At 33.1% G+C, this 21,721-nt stretch overlaps 3 protein-coding genes across 4 annotated transcripts; 2 read left to right on the top strand and 1 right to left on the bottom strand.

Moving 5' to 3' along the window:
• Positions 1–1,501: 1,501 nt before the first annotated feature.
• LOC110996222 (zinc finger protein 37) lies at positions 1,502–7,391 on the bottom strand. 2 transcript variants are annotated; one of them, XM_022263791.2, is made up of 5 exons: positions 7,111–7,391; positions 5,640–5,781; positions 4,700–4,828; positions 4,292–4,516; positions 1,502–3,185 (listed from the first exon to the last, which is right to left on the bottom strand). In XM_022263791.2, the coding sequence occupies exons 1-5, from the start codon at positions 7,264–7,266 to the stop codon at positions 2,077–2,079; spliced, it is 1,761 nt and encodes a 586-aa protein (XP_022119483.2). In that variant the 5' UTR covers positions 7,267–7,391; the 3' UTR covers positions 1,502–2,076. The 2 variants fall into 2 exon arrangements, with proteins under 2 accessions (XP_022119483.2, XP_045489768.1); XM_045633812.1 differs by having other exon boundaries at positions 4,700–4,838; positions 7,111–7,276.
• A 465-nt stretch (positions 7,392–7,856) lies between these two features.
• On the top strand, positions 7,857–12,548 carry LOC123690377 (zinc finger protein 182-like). Its single transcript, XM_045633813.1, has 5 exons — positions 7,857–8,117; positions 8,321–8,453; positions 8,785–8,868; positions 9,278–9,400; positions 10,661–12,548. Exons 1-5 carry the CDS (start codon positions 7,956–7,958, stop codon positions 11,761–11,763), a joined length of 1,605 nt encoding a protein of 534 aa, XP_045489769.1. The 5' UTR covers positions 7,857–7,955; the 3' UTR covers positions 11,764–12,548.
• A 1,004-nt stretch (positions 12,549–13,552) lies between these two features.
• LOC110996224 (zinc finger protein 317) lies at positions 13,553–20,608 on the top strand. Its single transcript, XM_022263794.2, has 6 exons — positions 13,553–13,825; positions 14,248–14,395; positions 16,329–16,427; positions 16,495–16,626; positions 17,760–18,570; positions 18,992–20,608. The coding sequence occupies exons 1-6, from the start codon at positions 13,670–13,672 to the stop codon at positions 19,245–19,247; spliced, it is 1,602 nt and encodes a 533-aa protein (XP_022119486.2). The 5' UTR covers positions 13,553–13,669; the 3' UTR covers positions 19,248–20,608.
• The last annotated feature ends 1,113 nt before the right edge of the window (positions 20,609–21,721 follow it).

Raw genomic sequence — 21,721 nt, 5'->3', positions numbered from 1 at the left:
GCATTTCCACTTACATTGTGCTCTTAAAAATGTGATGTTGCCATAAAAAAAAACAATCCTAATTAAAAATAATTTATCTGATTAAAACTATTTGTAATTCACAAACCTTTAAAAAAAACAAAGGTTTTATAAATTATAATCTCACATAATATTGCTAAACGATGTTTTATTGATTTTTTTGTAAATAATACCTATTTCACTTACATTATTTACAGATTTGATCATACAATCCATGATTTAAAGTCTCCTTCACATGACAATACTTAAGAGAACGTTCGTCCATATACGTAATTCTTAAAATTAATTCAAATCTTAAAAGGCCGGCAACGCACTCGCGAGCCCTCTGGCATTGAGAGTGTCCATGGGCGGCGGTATCACTTAACATCAGGTGAGCCTCCTGCCCGTTAGCCCCCTGTTCCATAAAAAAAAAAATACGTTTTTCGATAATGATTATTCATCAGATTTATTTTTGTTTGTTTCTTTTTTGTGATTACGTCAACAGTATTTACTTTTTTACACATATTACACATTGTCTATGCATGAAAACGAAATACATTTTCGAGGATTCCTACAAAACATTTCTGTACTATTATTTTTGAGAGTTTTGCTTACATTTGCTGTCAAGTAAATAATAAATAAATCAATGGCGCTACAATCTCTTTAGGTCTTGGCCTCAGATCTTTTTGAATCTGTTTCATGATCATTTTTTAAATCTAATAAGCAAGTAGATCAGCCTCTAGTGCCTGACACACGTCGTCGACTTTTTGGGTCTAAGACATGTCGGTTTCTTCAAGATGTTTTCCTTCACCGTTCGAGCAAATGTTAAATGCGCACATAGAAAGAAAGTCAATTGGTGCACAGCCGGGGATCGAAGCTACGACCTCAGGTATGAGAGTCGCACGCTGAAGCCACTAGGCCAACACTGCTCACAAGAGGAATGGATAAATTACTGTAAATCCACTTACGTAATACTTTTCAGGCCTATATGAAATAAAGTCCATATACACAGCCAGGGTTCGAATCTACCATCTCACACAAGGCCTATCATATATTGCTTCTTATTCATATTATTTACTAAATTAAACTAATTTATACAGGGGTTTGAATTAGAAATACGTCGCCTGAAGTTGATGATACTGTATCTTAGAGGACCTTGATTGGATTTTTGAAGTGAAAAAAGTGATTTTTGATGTGATTTCAAACCGGATGTAATGGAAAAAGCGACAGTAAAAAGAGACAGAAACATATATTCATAAGATTTAACGTGGGAGAAAATTAGATAGGAGGCAATATACTACCTCTTTTTACTGCCGCTTTTTTCATTTAATCGATTTTCGAACTTTCGTTGTTTTAGTTTTTCTTCAAATTAAAGATTTTTAAAATTTATCATTAAAATATACTGTTTTTAATAAAAAGTTTAATACATTTAGAAAGGAAAAAAATGTTTGATTTATACATGATTAATTATAAAAACTATGTTTTTGAAGGTTCCACTTCTACCACGTGTGAATTGCACATATGTTTATTGATGATTTTTCTTTCCAGCGCCCATAAAGAAGTTTCTCTTCAAAACTTGGAGGGATGTCCAAGTAATTTTGACTGCCGTAGTTGCGTCTATGTGAAAATTTATTGAAGAGAAACTTTATCGGCGTTGGAAAAATTTACCGTCATATCTTTCGATTAAGCGCCATCTTTTTCTTCTCGCTACCACGGATGATTCGACGATATATAATAACAGTAACAATGATAGTAATAATTATATTAGAATTGATAAAATTCTGTAATAATCTTAGTATTATGGCAAAATTAAATAATTGTATTATTTGTATTAATATCTATGATAAGCTTTTTGTTAAACTTTATTTAACCAATTTCTGTAAATAATCTCAAATAATCTCATAAAGTGTGTGTGTGTGTTTGTGTGTGTACATGTAGTGTGTGTGCGTGTCACTTGTACACGCACACATCTTAAAAACCCGTTTCCGGAAGTAATTTGTAATGAGAATCCCCCCCCTTCAACTCGCAACCCCCAATTCGGCCGACGTATTTCTAACAAATACAAGTTAAAAACTTACTCTAAAAATAGCATCCTTCAACATCACACTCCGGATGATGACTCTTGATATGCGACTTCAAACTTGCATTCTGTATGAACGCCTGCCCACAAATATGGCACCTATACCTCCTATCATTTGTGTGTGTCCTTATATGATACTGCAAACTCTTCAATCTCGGATAACTTTTATCACAGTACTCGCATCTAAAGTTTCTTTCACCTGTATGCGTTGCCATGTGTTCTTTTAACCTCGATGGCAGGTAGAACCTCTGATCACAATACTCGCACTGGTGCTTCAAGACCTTCTGGTGATTCCTTCTCTGATGTTCTGTGAGTGTCTTCTGTCGGTTATAGACTTTGTCACACAAATTGCATGGATATGTTCTCTTCTGGCCGTGGGCTTCTGTCAAATGTTTGTTCTTCAGGGCATATGACATGAAACACTCATCGCATCTGGGGCATCTTATAATCGCTATCTTCTTATGCACTATGTCCACATGCATGTCCTTATAGTGGTTCGATTTGAACACTTTACCACAGATCTCACATGTATGCCGTTCATCATCTTTATGCCTCTTCAAGTGAGCGTCCAATCTTGCCTTCTCAAGGAAGCACATACCACAAATATCACAGGTGAAGTTGCTAAAATGTTCCACCATATGGGTGTTCAGGGTATTAAAGTCCTCAAACACATCACTGCACATAACACACACTAGATCATTCCATGTTAACCGGTATAGAAGCATTTTGTCCGGAGCCTCAAAATAAATCTTCTTTCCATGATCTTGATCGATATGCCGCTTGAAAGTCTCCAAATCATTGATCTTCGCTGGACAGAGACGGCAGTCAATTCTTGTGATATCAATTTTTGGCATCTTCTTATATCCCATCAGGAGTTGGAACGGTTTTGTATCATGGGAGACTGTATGATCTCTCAAATCTTCAGGCTTCGGATAATAATCCTTGCAATAGAAGCAGTAGTAGTTATTGCGACGATTTTTAAAGGGGCACACGAAGGAATACTGTATTATTGTGAGTAAATTTTCTTCAGACATGCAGTCCAAATCTCGGTCATGATTATTCTTCTTTTCAACCGGTGGCTTCTTCAATTCTTTTAGTTTCTTCATTTCTGTGAACATTATGACGTTTGAATTATTTTTGCATTACTTATCGGTATAGGTAACGCCACCATGAGCCCTCGGCGAAAGTGGTGGGGATGTCTGTCTGTATGTACAGTCGCGAAACAAATTTCTAATGGCCGCGCGGCCCTAGAATTGGCGTTGAACTATAAGCATAATCAAATAGGTATAGTGTAAATTAATCTAATATTGCCATAACAATATATGTAGGTAGCTTTACAGTACAATAAAAAACCACTTTAACATAAGTAATTTATTTCAAATTCTAGTCTCAGTCTCAGTTGAGGTATGTTTTACCTCCTTTAAACCACCAACTAAAATATCTTTTTCCTTTTAAATAAAATAATTTACACTATAAACAATTTTTACTGCGACCAAACTTAAAAAAACTAAGAGCGCAAGTGTACTTCGACCCCGTACCGCCAAATGGACCCAAAAAACTGCTTCTGCGCATTCAAGGTCAGCGCTCATTACTTGTGGCGGTACCTATACACATATCTTATATCTTTAAACGAGCAATTCTTGTATATATGTATATATATATATATAATTGGAATCTCGGGATCGGCTCCAACGATTTTCATGAAATTTAGTATACGGGGGGTTTTGGGGGCGATAAATCGATCTAGCTAGGAATAAATGATACTAAATAACAAAAAGGTGGTGTTTGAGTAGTCCCAATTTAAACTGAAAAATGAATCTTCTGACATCTATCGGCGAATAATAATACTATTTTTTTAAATTGCTTTAAAGACACAACAACACTAAAGCTATTCCAGCATATATAATCTATATTGTTCATATTTCATCATTTTATTAGTATTTAATTCATACTTAAATATAATTTCCAAAAAACAATTTATATAAAAATACCGAGCAAAGGTCGGTCATCCAGGTACTTTTGAGATAAAGTGTGACGTACACAAAGGGCCTCTCAAGTTTTTTTTATTATTTTAGTATATATATAGTTGTTACATATTTATTCACTTCTAGTACTTTACCCTTTCAGCCTGGAAGAGATCGCTTGTACATACAAATTACTATACGATGCCACACGACATGCACATGTTCTTTAAAAAAAAAACACTCCTCTTACCTTTCTTCTTCGTTTTAACTTTCTTCTGAATCTTCTTCTTTATCCCGCTCTTAGGCTTCTTCTCTTTCCTCCTCTTAATCGGTTTATCCGAATTCGACGATGAGTCCGAACAATTATCAATATCATTATAATCAGCATCATTAAAATCATCATCATTAGCCGAATCATTAATCTTAGCTATTTCATCTTTAGCTTTCATTATTTCTTCCTTCGGTTGTTTTGTATCTGAAATCAATTTAATATTTATATCCTCACGAATACTTTGAATTATTATGTATTGTTAAATATTATATTTTCTTATTTCTAGTTTACCCATATGACTAACTTCATTTCGACACGTATATAATATGTTTAGTTATTGTAAGGATAGTGTATATATGTGAATAAATAGATCAAATGTTTTCATACCCTCTAAATCCAGTTCTGGCATCACTTGTGGAACCATTCGTACAACATCGTCTTCATTGTGCTCGCTGCCATCATCTTTCGGCTCCATTTTCAATTCAAACTCAACCATCTCAGCCAGTTTCTTTGTTTCTGAAAGATACTTTTACATGGGTAACATGAAAGCTCGTCGGTCGGAGGTCGAGGCAGAACACCATATCACCTGGACGTCCATCGTTCCACAACTGAGCGTCTTTACGATAATTTTAGCACCACCACTATGTGGAACGAGCTACCCACTGAAGTAATTTCTGACCAAATCGACTTTGGGTCCTTCAAGTAATGAGCGGACCAATTTTTAAAAGGCCGGCAACGCACTCGCGAGACCTCTAAGATTATATATGGCGGTAGTTTCACTTAACATCAGACCATGCTTCTTTTCTATTAGTATCAGTTTTTAAAAGGCCGGCAACGCACTCGCGAGCCTTCTGGCATTGAGTGTCAATGGCCGGCACCACTTAAAATCAGATGAGCCTCCTATCCGGTTCTATTGGTATCAGTTTTTAAAAGGCCGGCAACGCACTCGCAAGCACTCTGGAATTAAGTGTCCATGGGCGGTATCACTTAACATCCGATAAGCCTTCTATCCGTTTGCCTCTCGTTATATTAGTATCATTATTTAAAAGGCCGGCAACGCACACGCGAGCACTCTGGAATTGAGTGTCCATGGGCGGTGTCACTTAAAATCAGATAAGCCGTCTATCCGTTTTCCTCCCGTTATATTAGTATCATTATTTAAAGGCCGTCAACGCACTCGCGAGCCCTCTGGTATTGAGTGTCCATGGGCGGTATCACTTAACATCTATGGAATAATTATTATCATGAGATGAACTTGGAATCATCTGCTTGCTGGTGTTCATCTAGAATTTGCCCAGACTCCTCCCATTTTAGGTTTTTAACCTACCATCTTTATCTTCAAGCTTAGCACTAAGAAACATCTCTTCACATTGGAGAACTTGTTGCCTGAACGCGCACGCATCACGCAAGCGAACAACACACGTAGCACACACTCCAGAATCTTTGTCTTCGCCATCAACATGAGAAAGCTACAAATATATTAAAAACATTGTTACTATGAACTTACCAAATCAATTGTAATTGAGAACTCAAATAAAATGTACTTTATATGTTATTAAGAAATAAAAAACAGTTTCGATTTAGTATCTTTGATGGAGCTAATGTGGTAATTTGAAATAATGTGGTATCAAAACTTAATATCTAAATCACTTCTCTATCGCTAATAAACAAACAAACAAAAATCATTTATTCATATAGGTAACATAATGTACACTTATGAATGTAATGTTCTCAAATCAAGTAATGTCACATTCTTAGTACATTGCTGTACTTTTTATTAGTAGTATGCTTAACATATCTAATGAGATTGGTATATAGTAGTGCTTAAAATACATTATCTGAAATATTTAAATCAAGACCATAAAAGCAAGAATCATATAGGAAAAAATTACAATTTATGGGACGTAAAAGTAAGTGCTACATTGGGCACAACTCTGAAATTTCCATTTATATTAGCTCTTTTATGATGTTGATGTCCCAAACTTAAGATTATATGGTAGAACTCAATGTTGAACTAGTATTCCTAAGGTATTGAGAGTTACAGTAATAGCTCACAATATCTGTATATTACTTGCTGTACTAGGTGGATGGTTATTATTTATGAAATATATTTACTTCCATCTGATATTTTTCGAAAACCTTCTAAATTACTAAATTAATTTTATTGAGGATTTTTATAGTTTAATGAGTTTGATAAAAATTACAGAAAGCACAAATTAAAGTAATGTATTTTTTCAACTTGAGAAAATAAATATTTGGCATTGCTTGGCACTGCATTAAATAAATTAGTAATTCAGTTAAAGCAGCCGACAAACAGTGATTAATAACCCTTTCTTATGTTACTTTTAAAACATTGCCAAGGTTTTAAAGAAACAACTACAAAGCTTGTATAACTTAAAATAGTATATATATATTAATTATATATATACCATTTCAAGTTATACAAGCTTTGCAGAGTTGAAACAATATATATATATATATATTTATATATACACACCAATTAAGTGTTATATATAATATATTATAACACTTAATTGGTAGAAAACTTATAATACATAATATTTTTATGTGCTTCGCTGCCTATTAGCAGAGGTTTAGTGTATTAGTATAACTAATTTTGTTAAATTAAATATATAAAAAAAATAGAATAATATATAGTATATATTATTCTATTTTTTTCTATATTATATGATAGAGGTAAACATTTGTTTAACTTAGTCAATTAAATTATCTTCTCAATTCATACTCATATATAAACAATTATGAATAAATTGTTTACTAATATAATGATCACTTACCACAATACCAAAGCAATCCATGACCATATCCGCATAAATTTCCTTCTTTTCCATCCAAGTATACTCGGCAGTAAGAATTCTGCATTTTTTGATAGCTCTACAGCATCGGCAAAGCGCTGGGTCCACAATAGGCCCGTTATTTTTAAGTAACGCCATAATGCACTATATCACACAGTGAAAAGTTCTATTTTAACATTGTTTCTCTTAAACTGACACAACTAGAAATAAAAATATTTTTAAAATTTTACGAAATAAAAGACGCCAGCCGCCAGCGGCTCTTCACCCCTTCTACCACAGACAATGACTAGAGATTAGAGAATGAAGAATATAAAATTTATTAAGCCTTAGTCAATAAGGTCCATCTAGAATCTAGATATGTACTTATTTAGATCACGCAGACTTAGGGCCTGTTTCACAATGTATGGATAAAGTACTAAATAGCTATACAACACATAAATTATTCGGAAGATAAAAGTTCTGAAGAAATTTCGCGCTATCTGACAGTCGTGAAAGGCAAAAATACTGTTTATCCTACCAATAAGTAATAAATAGCTTATTTGGAACTTATCCGGACATTGTGAAACAGGCCCTTAGGGTTATATATTATTATAATTAATGTTATTAATATTTAGGACCTAGTAAACACCTACGACATCACGATTCGTTATTTGTAATGTAAATCTCATATTAAGTATTTTATAATTGGTCTGTAAAATGTTTGCATCTTGTTAGTCTGTGCTGTTTACTCTGTAGTTACATCAATAACAAATAGAACGAAAAGAAAACTATCTTAGTAATGAAAGCTTTATAATTCCGTATTTATAACATATACTAATTTCAGTGCAATGACAAGCCTAAGTGAGACTAAAAAGGGTCCTATTTACGACCCAGGTTTCTGTAGATGCTGTGGCGAAATCAAGAAATGTCGACTATTAAATGTGGAATATGATCACAAGGGCCAAAAAGAGATTTATTCCGATTTATTTCTGGATTGTTTTGGTCTTTTAGTAAGTACGATTTTAAATTAAATATTCTGAACAAATGCTGTCACGTCTCGCTAAATTTAGGTATAATATTGGTGTTCTGTTTTAAAAAGAAATAGGTTACAAAAAAATGTTTAAAACTGACCAATCTATCAGATATTTAACAAGACTTATCACCACAGCAACTTTATATAAAAAGTGTTCATAAACTTTAAATATATTTTCAGTTGTCTCAACTGGATGGTGATCCCAAAGAACGTTTGATTTGTGCGATGTGTGTATCACGGTTGCGGGAAGCTAATAGTTTTCGGATACAGGTACTTAAGTGTGAAGAGAGGCTACTTACATTGAGGCTGAATGGTTAGTCCAATACTACTTGTACAATTTTTATCCATCAAGACAACTTTTTACAGTGGCTTTCCTTAGTCCTGACTCTTAATTCTGGAAAATAAAATCTAAAACCTGGTGGACAACCACTCATCAGCTATATTATTATTAGCAATACTCTTTGTCTAACATAAAGTAATTGTGTGTCGGCTTAACACTTGTAAACAACTTTATATTTACAATTAGTGAAATGACTTAGATATTGCAATATAAAAATTGACATTTTTTAATAAGAACTAGAATATATATTCTAGAGCATAGGGTGTTTAAGATAGGCTGTAATAAATTATGTAAATGTTTTTAGATTGTCATGATCTAAAACTTGATATAAAAGAGGAAGTAAATGAAATAACCCCGGATGATGATGCAGTTATAGATGATAGCTGTGGTGAGAATATATTTATAAATATAGTTGCATTGTTGCAATTGTTGTTAGTGATTATGTATGGTTCAAAGTGAGATATATTTTCAACTTTGATGTAACAATACTAAAACATGATTTAAGTATAATTTATTACTCAGTAATTTATACTTTTGAAATATGCATTAAAGAAAGATGACAATTCATTTTTCAAGTTTTAAAATAATTGTAAAGTCTTCTAGAAAGAAAACCTGTGCATGTTCTTTCAAACAATGTGTCAATACAAGTCCAATCTTAGATGTTTTATATATATTTAAGTGATTTAGGATTAGATGAAGGTGCACATTTCAGATATTGCTAAGACATTGTATTTCATATAAATATTTATTTGTGTTAGATGTTGCATATTCCATAAAAATATATTAAACAATTACAGATATAGAACCAGAAGTTCCTGTAAAGAAGAAAAAAAGTCTCAAAAAGAAAAGACATAAAGACAATAAAGAAGATGTTTCAAAAGACATAGACATACAAACAATGGACGAGTTACAATATGCTGGTGAGTTCGGGTTTTTATTCTTGTTTTAAATGTCTAAATAATTAAACATCTAAAAAAATTTGGTTTTTGTAATGTAATTGTTATAATGTTGGTTACATTTAATAAAACACTTTTTTACGGATTATAGTTATGTATTATTGTATTTAAACTTATAATTATTTGGACATAATTTTAAATTTAAACCGACGTTTCGCGTGCTTTACAGCGTGCGTGGTCACGGTGACTGAAGACAAAGGTGTTAAATGTCAAAAAGTATTACAGCTGCAGAAAATGTTGTGTTATCTGTATTTATTTCCCCGGAGTTGGTATCGACTAAAAGATGTAGGGTTTTTGCAGAAATTGCTCACGGTGTCCTCCATTTTCGCGGATTGTTTATTTTGAGATTTTAATTTGGATATTATTGGATCCCAGGTGTTTGATAATTTTAGGCCGTCCTCTCTATTGAAATTGGCGTGTTTTTTGATTTCAATGGCTTCGCGTACCAATCTTGGGAAGAATCTTTTTTCTTTCGCAAGTACTTTCGGTTGGTCAAAGCGTATGTAGTGATTAGGCCTATCTAGTGTGTGTTCACAGACTGCTGATTTTGTGTGTCATCTATGTCTTATGTCCGCGATGTGTTCCTTGAGTCTGCTGGACATATTGCGTTTAGTTTGCCCTATGTAAGACAGGCCACAGTCGCAATCCAGTTTGTATATACCTGCATCTTGCAATGGGGTGTTACTTTTGATTGGTCTTAGGAATTGCTGAATCTTCTTGTGCGGCTTGAAAATTGTATTAATGGAAGCTCGTTTTAGGACCCGGCTAATTCTATCTGTAACTCCCTTCACATATGGCAGGTAAGCTGGCTGGCGAGGAACTGTTTGTGTCTTGTTTTTGTTTCTGTGATGCAGCCGGGGGATGCGCAACTTGTTTCGGTGTAGCACCTGTTTGACATGCTGTAGTTCCTCCTTGAGGTGGGCCGCATCACAAAGACGTTGGGCTCTCTGAAACAAACATTTACCGACAGAGAGCAGTTGTGACGGGTGGTGGTGGGATTCACCATTGAGGTACCTATCTGTGTGGGACAATAAAAGACAATACTATGTTGGTTACATCCTCAAAGCAATTGTAATGTTAGCACATTTTTTTTAATTTAGACTAGGCATTAGAATTCTGACTTTTTATAAGTGTTGCTACAAAAAACTTCTCCACCAAAAAAGGGACAAATTCAACTGATTTGAGAGAAATGTTGTGTTTAAATGTTTTTCTTTATTGTTTCAGATCCGCCACTAGAGAAGGAAACAAAATCACAAGACTATGACAAATTAATAGACAATATAGTTACCATTGTTGAAAATTCATATGTCTGTCCATTTGATACATCTTTCAGTGACTACTTTTGTATGTATTGCAGAATAGTTTTTACAAATCCAAATAAACTACGCGAACACACATTGACACACAATCCAAAGACATTCAAAGAAATTGTAACAAACTATTCTATGAATAAAAAGATTCAAATTGATATTGATAGAATTGACTGTCGTCTGTGCCCTCAAGTGATTAGTGACATTGACGTTTTCAAAAGCCATGTCACGTCACACGGAATGCAAATACACAATATAGAAGATGATTTCCTGAAGTTCAAATTGAAATTAGACAATTTGTGCTGTCTCGAATGCGGCAAGACATTTGGTTTTTTTCACGCGTTGAAAAAGCATATGGCGGAACATTTCGGCACATGCATTTGTGATGTATGCGGCGCGCATTATTTTGAGGAGAGAATGTTAATTTTACACCAAAAAACACATCAACGTATAGATGAAGTTTTCAATTGTAAAGAGTGCGGGAAGAATTTTAAATCTAAATATACAAGATATATACACATAGCACGCACTCATAAGAAGGAGTCTGCGTACCAGTGTCGCAAATGTGATGAAGTGTTTTTCTCATATACACTAAGATATCGGCATATGATCGATTATCATGGTGAAGAGCGTTTATTTAAGTGCGATCAATGTGACAGGTCTTATGACAGCAGAAAATCCCTAAGGGAGCATATCAGACGGACGCATTTAAAAATATTAAGACACGCCTGTATGATGTGCGACAAACTGTTCTATTTACCGTCAAGGTTAAAAGAACACGTCATGACAAGCCATACTGGAGAGCGGAATTTCCGGTGTGAATTTTGTGGGAAAAGTTATCCTAGGTTAAGGGGTCTGAAAGTTCATGTGCAAAGTGCGCACGGTACAGAGAAAAAACATAAATGTATGCTGTGCAATGCTGCGTTTACGAAGAGTTTTTATTTAAAAAGTCATGTTAAGCGGCAACACGGCGGTGTGGATGGTGACAGCGAGGCATTTTTGACACCTGTCAGTTAATGTCACTCGATTTTCATTAAGTACCTTATAATATTATAAGCAATAAGTCGTAGTTTATTCTTGAAGAATATATAGTATACAAATAAAATTTGTTTCTTTGTATATAAGAGTTTATATCTTACTGTACTTTGAATTTCGATCTAATTGAAGTGTACAACTAAAACAACCAGTATGTTCACAAATTTTACATACACTAAATAAAAGCGGGAGAACGCAGAGCAACAGCAGAGGTTGTGAACGTCGTGTACAAGCACATCAAAAATCAAATTGCGACGCTTTATACATCAAATAATTTATCAAGGCATAATTGACTGAATAATTATTTTTTTCATTATGCGAATGTTGCTTCGTTTATAATTAGAATTCTATGATTTTTTTTGTTATGACATATATGTTAATGATGTTGTCTAGTTTTATTGCTGTTGAGTTATGTAGCGTATATTATTGTCTGTTTAGCCGTTCTATTGCGGTGTGTTTAAAGTTAGAGCAAGGCAGACTATTTGTTGACTACGACATCTGACATCAACACAATTTTTATGTGCTGTCCTGACGGGTGTCAAGTGTCAACTGTCAGTTAACAAGTAACAACTTTCAGGTTCATAATTACTTTCATACAGTGTTGCAAAAGTTCCCAATTTTTCGGGAGATCTACTGATTTCGGCTCTTCCCTCCCGATATACCGATTTCACGACCAAATCTCCCGAATTTCAGTTTTGCTTTTTGTTGTTTGTTAGTTTTGCTGGAATTTTGGAGCAATATCAAGCCTTGAAATTAATTTTCATTAATGCGTCGCTAAATGACGATATTGCAACAGCTACAAATATATTAAACAAACTAAACGATCCATTAACATTACTCTTTCTTCAATTTTTTGGTTTTGGTTTACCTAGTTTTAATAAATTAAATCGAGAAATGCAATCTGAATCAGCAAGAATACACATGTTGTATTCCCAAGTTTGTGTTAGTTTAAGAACTTTGTTCGATTGTTTTTAGAAACTACTACTTAGAAAAAAATTATCTAGAAAACATTGATTAAAAACCCACGTAATTTTCTAGCTATAGGAGATGTTAATTACGGAGAAAACGCCATTAATACTTTGCTTACTTTCATTTGTTCCAAACCAGATGTATTCAGTTCTTTATTGAAGCGTCCGATCAAATAACACAAAGATTTCCAATCAAAAATAATCCTCTAAAGGATTTGGGAGCTTTGTCTCCAGAAAACGTAAAAAAAGGCGAACTGCCATCTATAGTTCCATTATGCAGGCAGCTCCCAAATTTTATGGCGCTTGTTTCGCGATATGAAGAATCGCGTTGTTTTCTGACAAAACTGAGGAATTTTCGGCTAGCGTTAACAACATGAAATATGGCGATGGTACGCTCATATTTGAAAACGACTGTTCCTTCGTCTTCAAAATATTATCATTGCCCCACTCTTCTGCCAATGTAGAAAGAATTTTCTCTTCAATAAATCTAATGAAAACCAAAACCCGCAATAAATTATTCACAGAATCTATAGTAGGGCTTCTTCACACTAAACTTGTTGTAACAGAAGAATATCTAACATGTTTTAATTTTGATGTTGAAAAGAAAATGTGCGAAAAAATTGCTTCAAAGAGATGGAATGAGGATAACTAAACCTTAACAATAATAACTAAATCTTTATTGTTTAATAAAGTATTAAGAGCCTAAAATGCATTTATTTTATTTTTTAAAACCTCCTGTTTTCTCCCGATTTTTGGCATAAGAATCTCCCTTTTTATGACTTTTGCAAGTTGCAACACTGCTTTCATAGTTCACTGTACTTTCTCACGGCTAATGCATTTGTAAATTAAAACAATTAATGTTTTGAACCTTTTTCGTTTTTATTATTCAATTATAAATTTAGTGGTTTAAAGATATCAAAATGAGTGCAAAAAAGGCCAAGGGACCCGTAATCGATTCGGGCATATGTCGTTGTTGCGGGTCCATGAAGAAATGTCGAGTTCTAAACGTTGAATATAATAGTTTTGGGAAGAATGAGGTGTATTCTGATATGATCATGGATTGCTTTGGCTTATTGGTGAGTTGCCTTTCAAGTATTAAATATATACTATACATATTATTTATAAACCTCTCTAGGGTATCCAACAAAACTTTTTTGGAATTAATTTCTATTACAAAAAAAAGTCATTTAATAAATATTTTTACTTAAAGCCCCCTATTTTTCTCAGAATAAATTAAAGTTACCACCACTGTTAATAAAAAAATGGAGTTAATTAAGTAGTTAATATTTTTAAGAATGAATCTAAAGATTTTAACACAAAATCTATATACTATATTAACTCTTTTATAACACTTTCACTTAACTATAACATACTATTGTCATTTAAGTACTAAGTAGAGTATAGAAATATACATTACAGCTAAATCAGTTGTTAGTATTATTTACATATGTAGCTATATAATTCACTCATTTAATATATTATTATGATCTGCTTTCAGTTATGTCAGTTAGATAGTGTAGTGGCTGATCGTCTTGTTTGTGCGGTTTGTGTACATCGAATAAGAGATGCATGTGATTTCCGACAACAAATATTAAAATGTGAAGAGGCATTTTTACGGGCAAAGATTTATGATGCTGATGATGCTGGTAAGAGGATACCTCCTAAATTAAGGCTTGTATTAGTTAAAATCTTTTAGTCTGTTGATAAACCTCTTTTAAAAGATGTAGGCTATCATTTTATTGTTGAGTATTTATTTTTTCTTACTATTGCTGCAGATTTGATATAAAAAAACAATATCATTTTATTACTGTTAATTTAGTATACTTTGTTAATACTGCAATAATTAAATCAATATTAATACTATATTTAAATAATTTACAAAATTCTATATATTTCTAAACAATAAATATGTACTAAACCACACTTTCAAAAAAATGTAAAATCATTTAGGTAACACAATGTACACTTATGTATGTCAATAAAGAAATACATATTTAATGCTTTACATTGATTGTTAATTAATAATAAAAAAATTAAAAACAAATATTTGTCCTCTATCAGCAGTAAAATAGTAGCATGCACTTACATACTTACCAGTAGAGATTTTATGGATTTTATTTTATCCTATCTATATTTATCCGTATATAATATATATTTATCCTATCTATATTTATCCGTATATAATATAAATTTTTCCGTATCCTAAATATTAATCCAATATTTAGGATACGGAAAAATTTATATGGATATAATATGGATATAATTTTGTTCCTATATCTATATCAGATATAGGAACAAAATTATATCAGTTTCGGATATGTAATTATTTCAGGTTAGGTTGGTTTTGGATAGTTTCAGTTACGCTTATTAGTTTGAAGTAAAATATAAACACAAGTAGTCTATACTAATATTATAAAGAGGAAAGGTTTGATTTTTTGTTTGTTTGTATGAATTGAATAGGCTCCGAAACTACTTGGCAGATTTGAAAAATTCTTTCACTGTTGGAAAGCTACATCATTCCTGAGTGACATAGGCTATATTTCATTTTCAAAAAAAATAGGCATCCTTACTAAAATTACGATAACATTAACATTTGTTTATTATTTGATACAATTCTAACAGATGGCGCTGAGTTAAAGGTAGTTTAGTTTAGGTCCGTGTCGTGGTACCAACGTTTCACATAAGTTCTCCTACGGTTTCCCTTGATTAATTTACTACTATGTAATATAACAAAAACCTTAGCCACAGCAACGCTTGGCCGAGTCTGCTAGTATGTAATAATTTAGTTTTATATATAAGGTTTATCTTAGTCTAGGTTATCAGTCGGTATTATAATCGGTCATATAGGTAAGTAATTATTATAAACCTCCTCAGTTTCATCTATTAAAATAAAATTGCTAAAAATTTAATAGCTTTGCAAAAACATTTAGCTTTACATTGCACATATTAACTAATAATCTATGTATAACATTAAATGTTTTCTTTTTATTTCTTTTTGTGAGTAAAGAAACCATTAACAAAAATCTGTCAAAACATGTAGTTTTATCTGGATTTTAGAAACAGCGAAAGTTGTGAAATGAGTATGAATATATATTTCTTTCATTGTCATTGTTTCAGTTATGGTTATGGAGCTCCATAACACCTCCTTTCTAGTCTAGTTCATTGCGTATATTTTTATACAGTTGTCATAATTTCACAGACAAAATCATATTCAAGCTGTGTGCATTCTCCTTTGACAATTGTCTATGTCAATAAAAACAATGGTTATTTATTTATTTATTTAATACTCCTACAGCTAACATAAATTATACATAATGACATACAAATACACTGAGAATATAGCCAAATATGGAATACATGATATATTTAACATTAAAAAGATTTAAAAAAGGGAACAAACAAACAAAAATTATTTAATACATTATACTAATTGTGATTTAATTTAATTTAACTAAGCTTAAATTAGTTAGTTTAGATTAGTTTAAATTAGTTTAGTTTAGTTATACACACACAAAGGTTGCTTAACACAAACAAAGTAAGTAACTACGTAAGAGATTTTTTTAATATTTCTATTTATAGAACAACCGTTGGAACCACCAAAATTGGAGGTCAAGACTGAACATTTAGAAGATGATAGATCTCCATCACCAACATTGGACATTGAGGATATACCTCTCAGTGAGTATAGGACATGTCTTGTAATGCAATAACTTTATATAGACTGAAAATAATTATGAAATTCCAGGTGATATTAAAAAAGAAATGAATCCGTTATCTGTAAAGCCGGATATGAAACAAGTGGTAATAAAGGATGTTAAAACACTATCTGTGCCCAAGAAGCCAAAAATAATTAAGAAAAAATGTCTCCCACAATCTAGTAAGTAAAATTCAATTAACAAAATTATTAACTGTAGTTACAATATTATTTTAAGAGAATTTTATTTCAAATAAAATATCATTAAGTGCAATTAAAATATCTAATATGTTATATGTATGTCGCTGTAAAGTATTTAAATCTGAGAGTTAATGTGAATACTGAATATCTAGGCAGTTAATTAAATATCGATATTCAATTAAGTCACTAAAGTTACGTTAGACAAGTGAGTAAATGAAACGTTTAACGAGTTTCCCAAACGTTCCTATGCAACAAGACCTTCTTTTTTACTTGGTGCAGCAGGGTTTTGTGACTTCCAAATATGTATACCCACCAAAACCCCAAGGCACCACCAACGATTATACGGGATACGGTAACAGAGTCTTATCAGCTTCCCGATATGCGATACGGCAGTTGCCACCTCTTTACGCCCATTGTTGGTTTGTGAAGATTGGCACAGCAAGTATCCTTCATATTCCCGGCCATACGTACATCTCTTTTCAGAGAGAAACAAAAAACCACACACACAACCAACGTTGCACAACGTTTGTAAATCAGCTGTTTTCTTGACCGCCATCTTGTTTAAATGATTAATCAATCCGCTGGCTTTCGGTCAGACAGATAGTTAAACGTTTTCGACGATGCGTTATTTAAATCAAAATGCTAGCGACTTGATTGTATATCGATCTTTAATTAACTGTCTAGAGCAGTGATTCCCAAAGTGATCTATATAGGGGTCTATGACAACCTGCAAGGGGTCTACGTCAGTGAAAAAAAAATTTGGGGGTCCATTAAATGAAAATGGGGGCCAACGATAGTGGATCTCAACACATATACTGATAGTACCTATATACTTACATCATACTATCTTAACCGAAATATATACATTATTTTTAAAAGTACCTATGAAGTAAAATATTTATTATATAGGTATGTTTATAAAATTATTATTAAAGCATCAGGTTCATCCTTATCACTAAAAATAGTGGCTCATGTAGATAGATTTTGAGTAGTTTTAATTTAAATTCAATGAATAAATGTATAAATTAACATGTGTTTTTACTTTAAATTTTTAACACTAAACAATTAGAAATTTACAGGAAATTAATATCTAATATAATTATGTTTAATTTCAGAACTGCCCATGTCGATGTTACAACAGAAAATCCGGGAACAAGATCCATCTTATACGTCCAAATCAAATATATACACAATAGTTGAGAATTCCTTCGCTTGCCCCTTCAGATGCCGACACAACAACTTGCTATGTTACTATTGTGCTGAGACATTCACCGATCCAGAATTACTAAGAAATCACACAATGTCACACAAAACGAAGAACTTTTTCATGGCAGAAAGGAACTCAACGCTCAAACTTGATGTGACAAGAATTGACTGTCGGCTGTGCCCAACCAGGATAAACAGTTTGGATGAATTCAAACAGCATATAACAAGTGTACACTCCAAAAAGTATTATTTCAACGCTAAAGACAGCATCCTTCCATTCCGGTTGCTCAAAGAGGATACAAAGTGTGCCATATGTGACCGAACATTCCCATACTTCCATGCCCTAAATAGGCACATGAACGAACACTATAATAACTATGTGTGTGAGTTGTGTGGGTTGGGGTTTGTGGACCGGGCCAGGTTTCTTGTGCATCAACAGAGACATGAGAAAGCAAGTGTGCCGTGTGAGATTTGTGGTAAAGTGTTTAGAATGGTGAGTTATAAGGAGGTGCATGTTGATAGGGTTCATAATAAAAGGGGCAGAGTCTACTGCCCCAAGTGTGATGTGACATTTATGAGTTATCAGCAGAAGTTAAAACATTTAGTGTTGGTGCATGGTGAGGAACCGTTGTCGTTTCCATGTAATCTGTGTGATAGAGTGTTTGATACAAGACGGATGTTCACAATACACAAGCGAAAGGTGCATTTGAAGGATTTCCGGTGAGTTCCATTAGCCAGTTTATATTTTTTTATAGAACAGCTGTTTAAAAATAGTTCAGTCACATAGTCATACACAGATACAATATAATTAAATATAAAGATATATTAAATTTGTAACTACCCTCATTTTTGTCAGTCAGGAATAGATTTACACAACTTACTGAACTACGTCATACACCTGATACATCTGGGTGAATTCTAAAAAGGTGGTTGAGATTTTGCAATAGATAGAAATTTTATCTATCTATCTATAATCTTTAGTTCTTGTGATAAGATTATGCTTAAGGCTTCATTTTTATCTCTTAAACTAAAGAAGTTCGATTCTCGTCTTAAAAATCATTGTTTCGTACAAAAGTCTTCCTTAAAAAATCAGGCAAACGCAAAATGTCCTCCTCATAGTTATGTATCAAATTTTTTTCAGATATGAATGCCAATGTTGCGGGCAGAAATTCTTCACACGATCAGCGCTCAACAATCATATGCCGGTACACACCGGCGAAAGGAACTTTAAATGCAAATTTTGTGACAAGTCCTACCCTCGCTTGAAAACTTTGAAAGATCACATCCGAATACATACGAATGACAGAAGATATAGATGTCACATATGCGGACAAGCGTTTATACAGAATTGCAGCCTGAAGGGGCATTTGAAAAGCCAACATCCGGAGTATTCATAGTTTTAGGCTCAAAAGTCAGTTTCCGCACTCATTAGGTCCGTGATGAAGACCTGGCTAACAAAGCTCTTCCTTCCAGAAGTACAGAAGCCTCCTCCAGGTTTCAAGCGACATCACAGTTCCGAGGATTTTTGCAATTTTTTTGTTTGTTTGGAAGCCAAGTAAAAGTTAAAAAAAAATATTATTTTTTTTATCAATGATTTTTTGATAATTGTGTGTAAAAGGCGAGGAAAACTTGTATTAAGAATGATTTTTGTACGAATTCTCTTAAATCTAATATTATATTATTTATAATTAATTACTTCAAAACGTCCGTATGAGTACGTAAAAAAAAATTCTCCATACAGTTCAGAACTGACAATCAAAGAGTTTTATTTATTCATTGCATTGGTTAAGCAATGTACTTATAAACGTCAATAAAGAAATACATATTAAATGCTAAAGGGAGCGTTCAAGTATTTTGTTACTTTTTTACTGTTTGTTAAAACTCCAAAAATTGCATGCATACTTAAATCCAAATCCTTCTAATTGTGATGGCTGAAGCATTGTTATTCATTACATAGTACCTACATTGTTATTACCTATATAAGTATTGATTTTTATGTGAAAACGTCTAATAAATCGCGCGTGAAAAAGCAACTCATTGTAGGCTTGCCTCTCTCTCTTGCATCTGTCTCTCTCTTTCACTCGATTGGCCCATCCAAGGATTCACTCCTTTGTAAATACAAAATAGTGATATTTCAATAAAAATGATTTAATTTTTTTCGTAAAGGTATGTAATCATTTCATCAATGATGATGACGTCAAATTAAACTATAGTACGGACGCGGAGCACGAAGAATTTCGTAGAATGACCCGTCATCTTATGTCTTTGTCGCTCGCACATAAACATATTGCCGTTGCGCTCACACAGATGCAGTGACCGCCGTATTCAGAGATTGTAAACCTTTTAGTCATAGCCATAAAGACTTGTGGTGGTGCACATGTACTTTGGTTTGTTTTGTTATAAGTAGTAATTCCGTAAAAATTCGTTTTTGAGGTTAAGTTTGTTGTGAGTGGTGTTTGTGTATTCTGTCGTTGAATTTATACTTCAAGAAGGATTAAATAGTATCACTATTGAAAAATGGCAAAACTGCAAACCAAAGCCAACTGTAAGCCACGTCATAAAGAAGAATTAAAATATGGAGGACTGGATTTGGATAATCAACGTATCTGGCGAAACATCTGATAGTTCATCAGAAACAGATGACTCTGACTAAAATTAAATGTTTTTTTTGAGAGTATTTCTGTTCTTTTTTACCAAATCTTAGTCGCAATCATAACTTTTCCTTTTTATAAATCCATCAAGCCGTTTAGTCTAAATAGCGAGCTAAACATTTAAATTTGTCGCTATTTTGTTTTTAAAATTATGATATACCCAGTGATAGTGACATCACAGTATATACGAATCTAATGACACCTCTCAAGCGAAAATCCATCAAGCCGTTCAGGCTGCAGAGCTTGCCAAAGAATTATACATACATACACTCGAAAAGTCGGGTAAAAAGCTATCCTTGGGTACTTACCTATATTAAGTCGATGATCTTATTTACAAAGCTACCTCAAATTCTAAACGACCGTTTTTAATATTCGTACTTATAAAAAAATGTTTTTAACCACTGGCACTGACAGGCCCAAAGATCATTGTACGAAATTCTTCTTGCTCCGCGTCCGTACTATATCTTCCGTAAAGCGATCTTACAGAAAGCTCTTTTTTGTGGTTGAAGCTTCTAGATTAGAACAATTGGTCGTATGTTGAATATTAGTTTAGATTATTAAAGTAGACTTGAACATTCTCTTGTAAGCATAGCGAGCGAGCATAGAGTCAAACATTGTTATGCACATTTTTATGAGCATAGTGATCGCTCTAGTCCAGAGTTCCCCAAACTTTTTTGTGTCGTAGACCCCTTGCCATGTTTTTCCGTGTTGGGTAGAGCTCTACTTACCTGATATTGATTTCCTGTAAATTTCTAACTGTAGAGAAGTTTAGTGTTAAAAACTTGTTAATTTATACATTTATTAATTGATTTTTTTTGTATTTACAAGTTGAAAATGTATTGCGATTACAAAACGAATACCAACAGGCAACATCCTACAACTTACACAATTTTATACAAATATATAATATTTTTTTTACTTCATAGGTACTTTTATAAATAATGTATAATATAGTTTGATGTAAGTAAATAGGTACTATCAGTGTATGTGTTGAGATCCACTATAGTGGACCCCCAAATTTTTTTTTCGCTGACGTAGACCCCTTGCAGGTTGTCATAGACCCCTAGGGGTATATATAGACCACTTTGGGAATCACACAGATCGGCGGGACGCGGAACGATCAATCTTGGCTCGGCAAAAAGCTGTGAACAATTCTCGCTAAAATGTTGTTGTATTTTTGTTCAAATGCTTACAAGTGAATGTTCAGGTCTATCTATCTA

This window comes from Pieris rapae, chromosome 24 (genome assembly GCF_905147795.1).
Source record: "Pieris rapae chromosome 24, ilPieRapa1.1, whole genome shotgun sequence".
NCBI lineage: Eukaryota > Metazoa > Arthropoda > Insecta > Lepidoptera > Pieridae > Pieris > Pieris rapae.
Note: the sequence above shows the minus strand (reverse complement) of the source record. Positions and strands in the feature narration are given on the sequence as shown.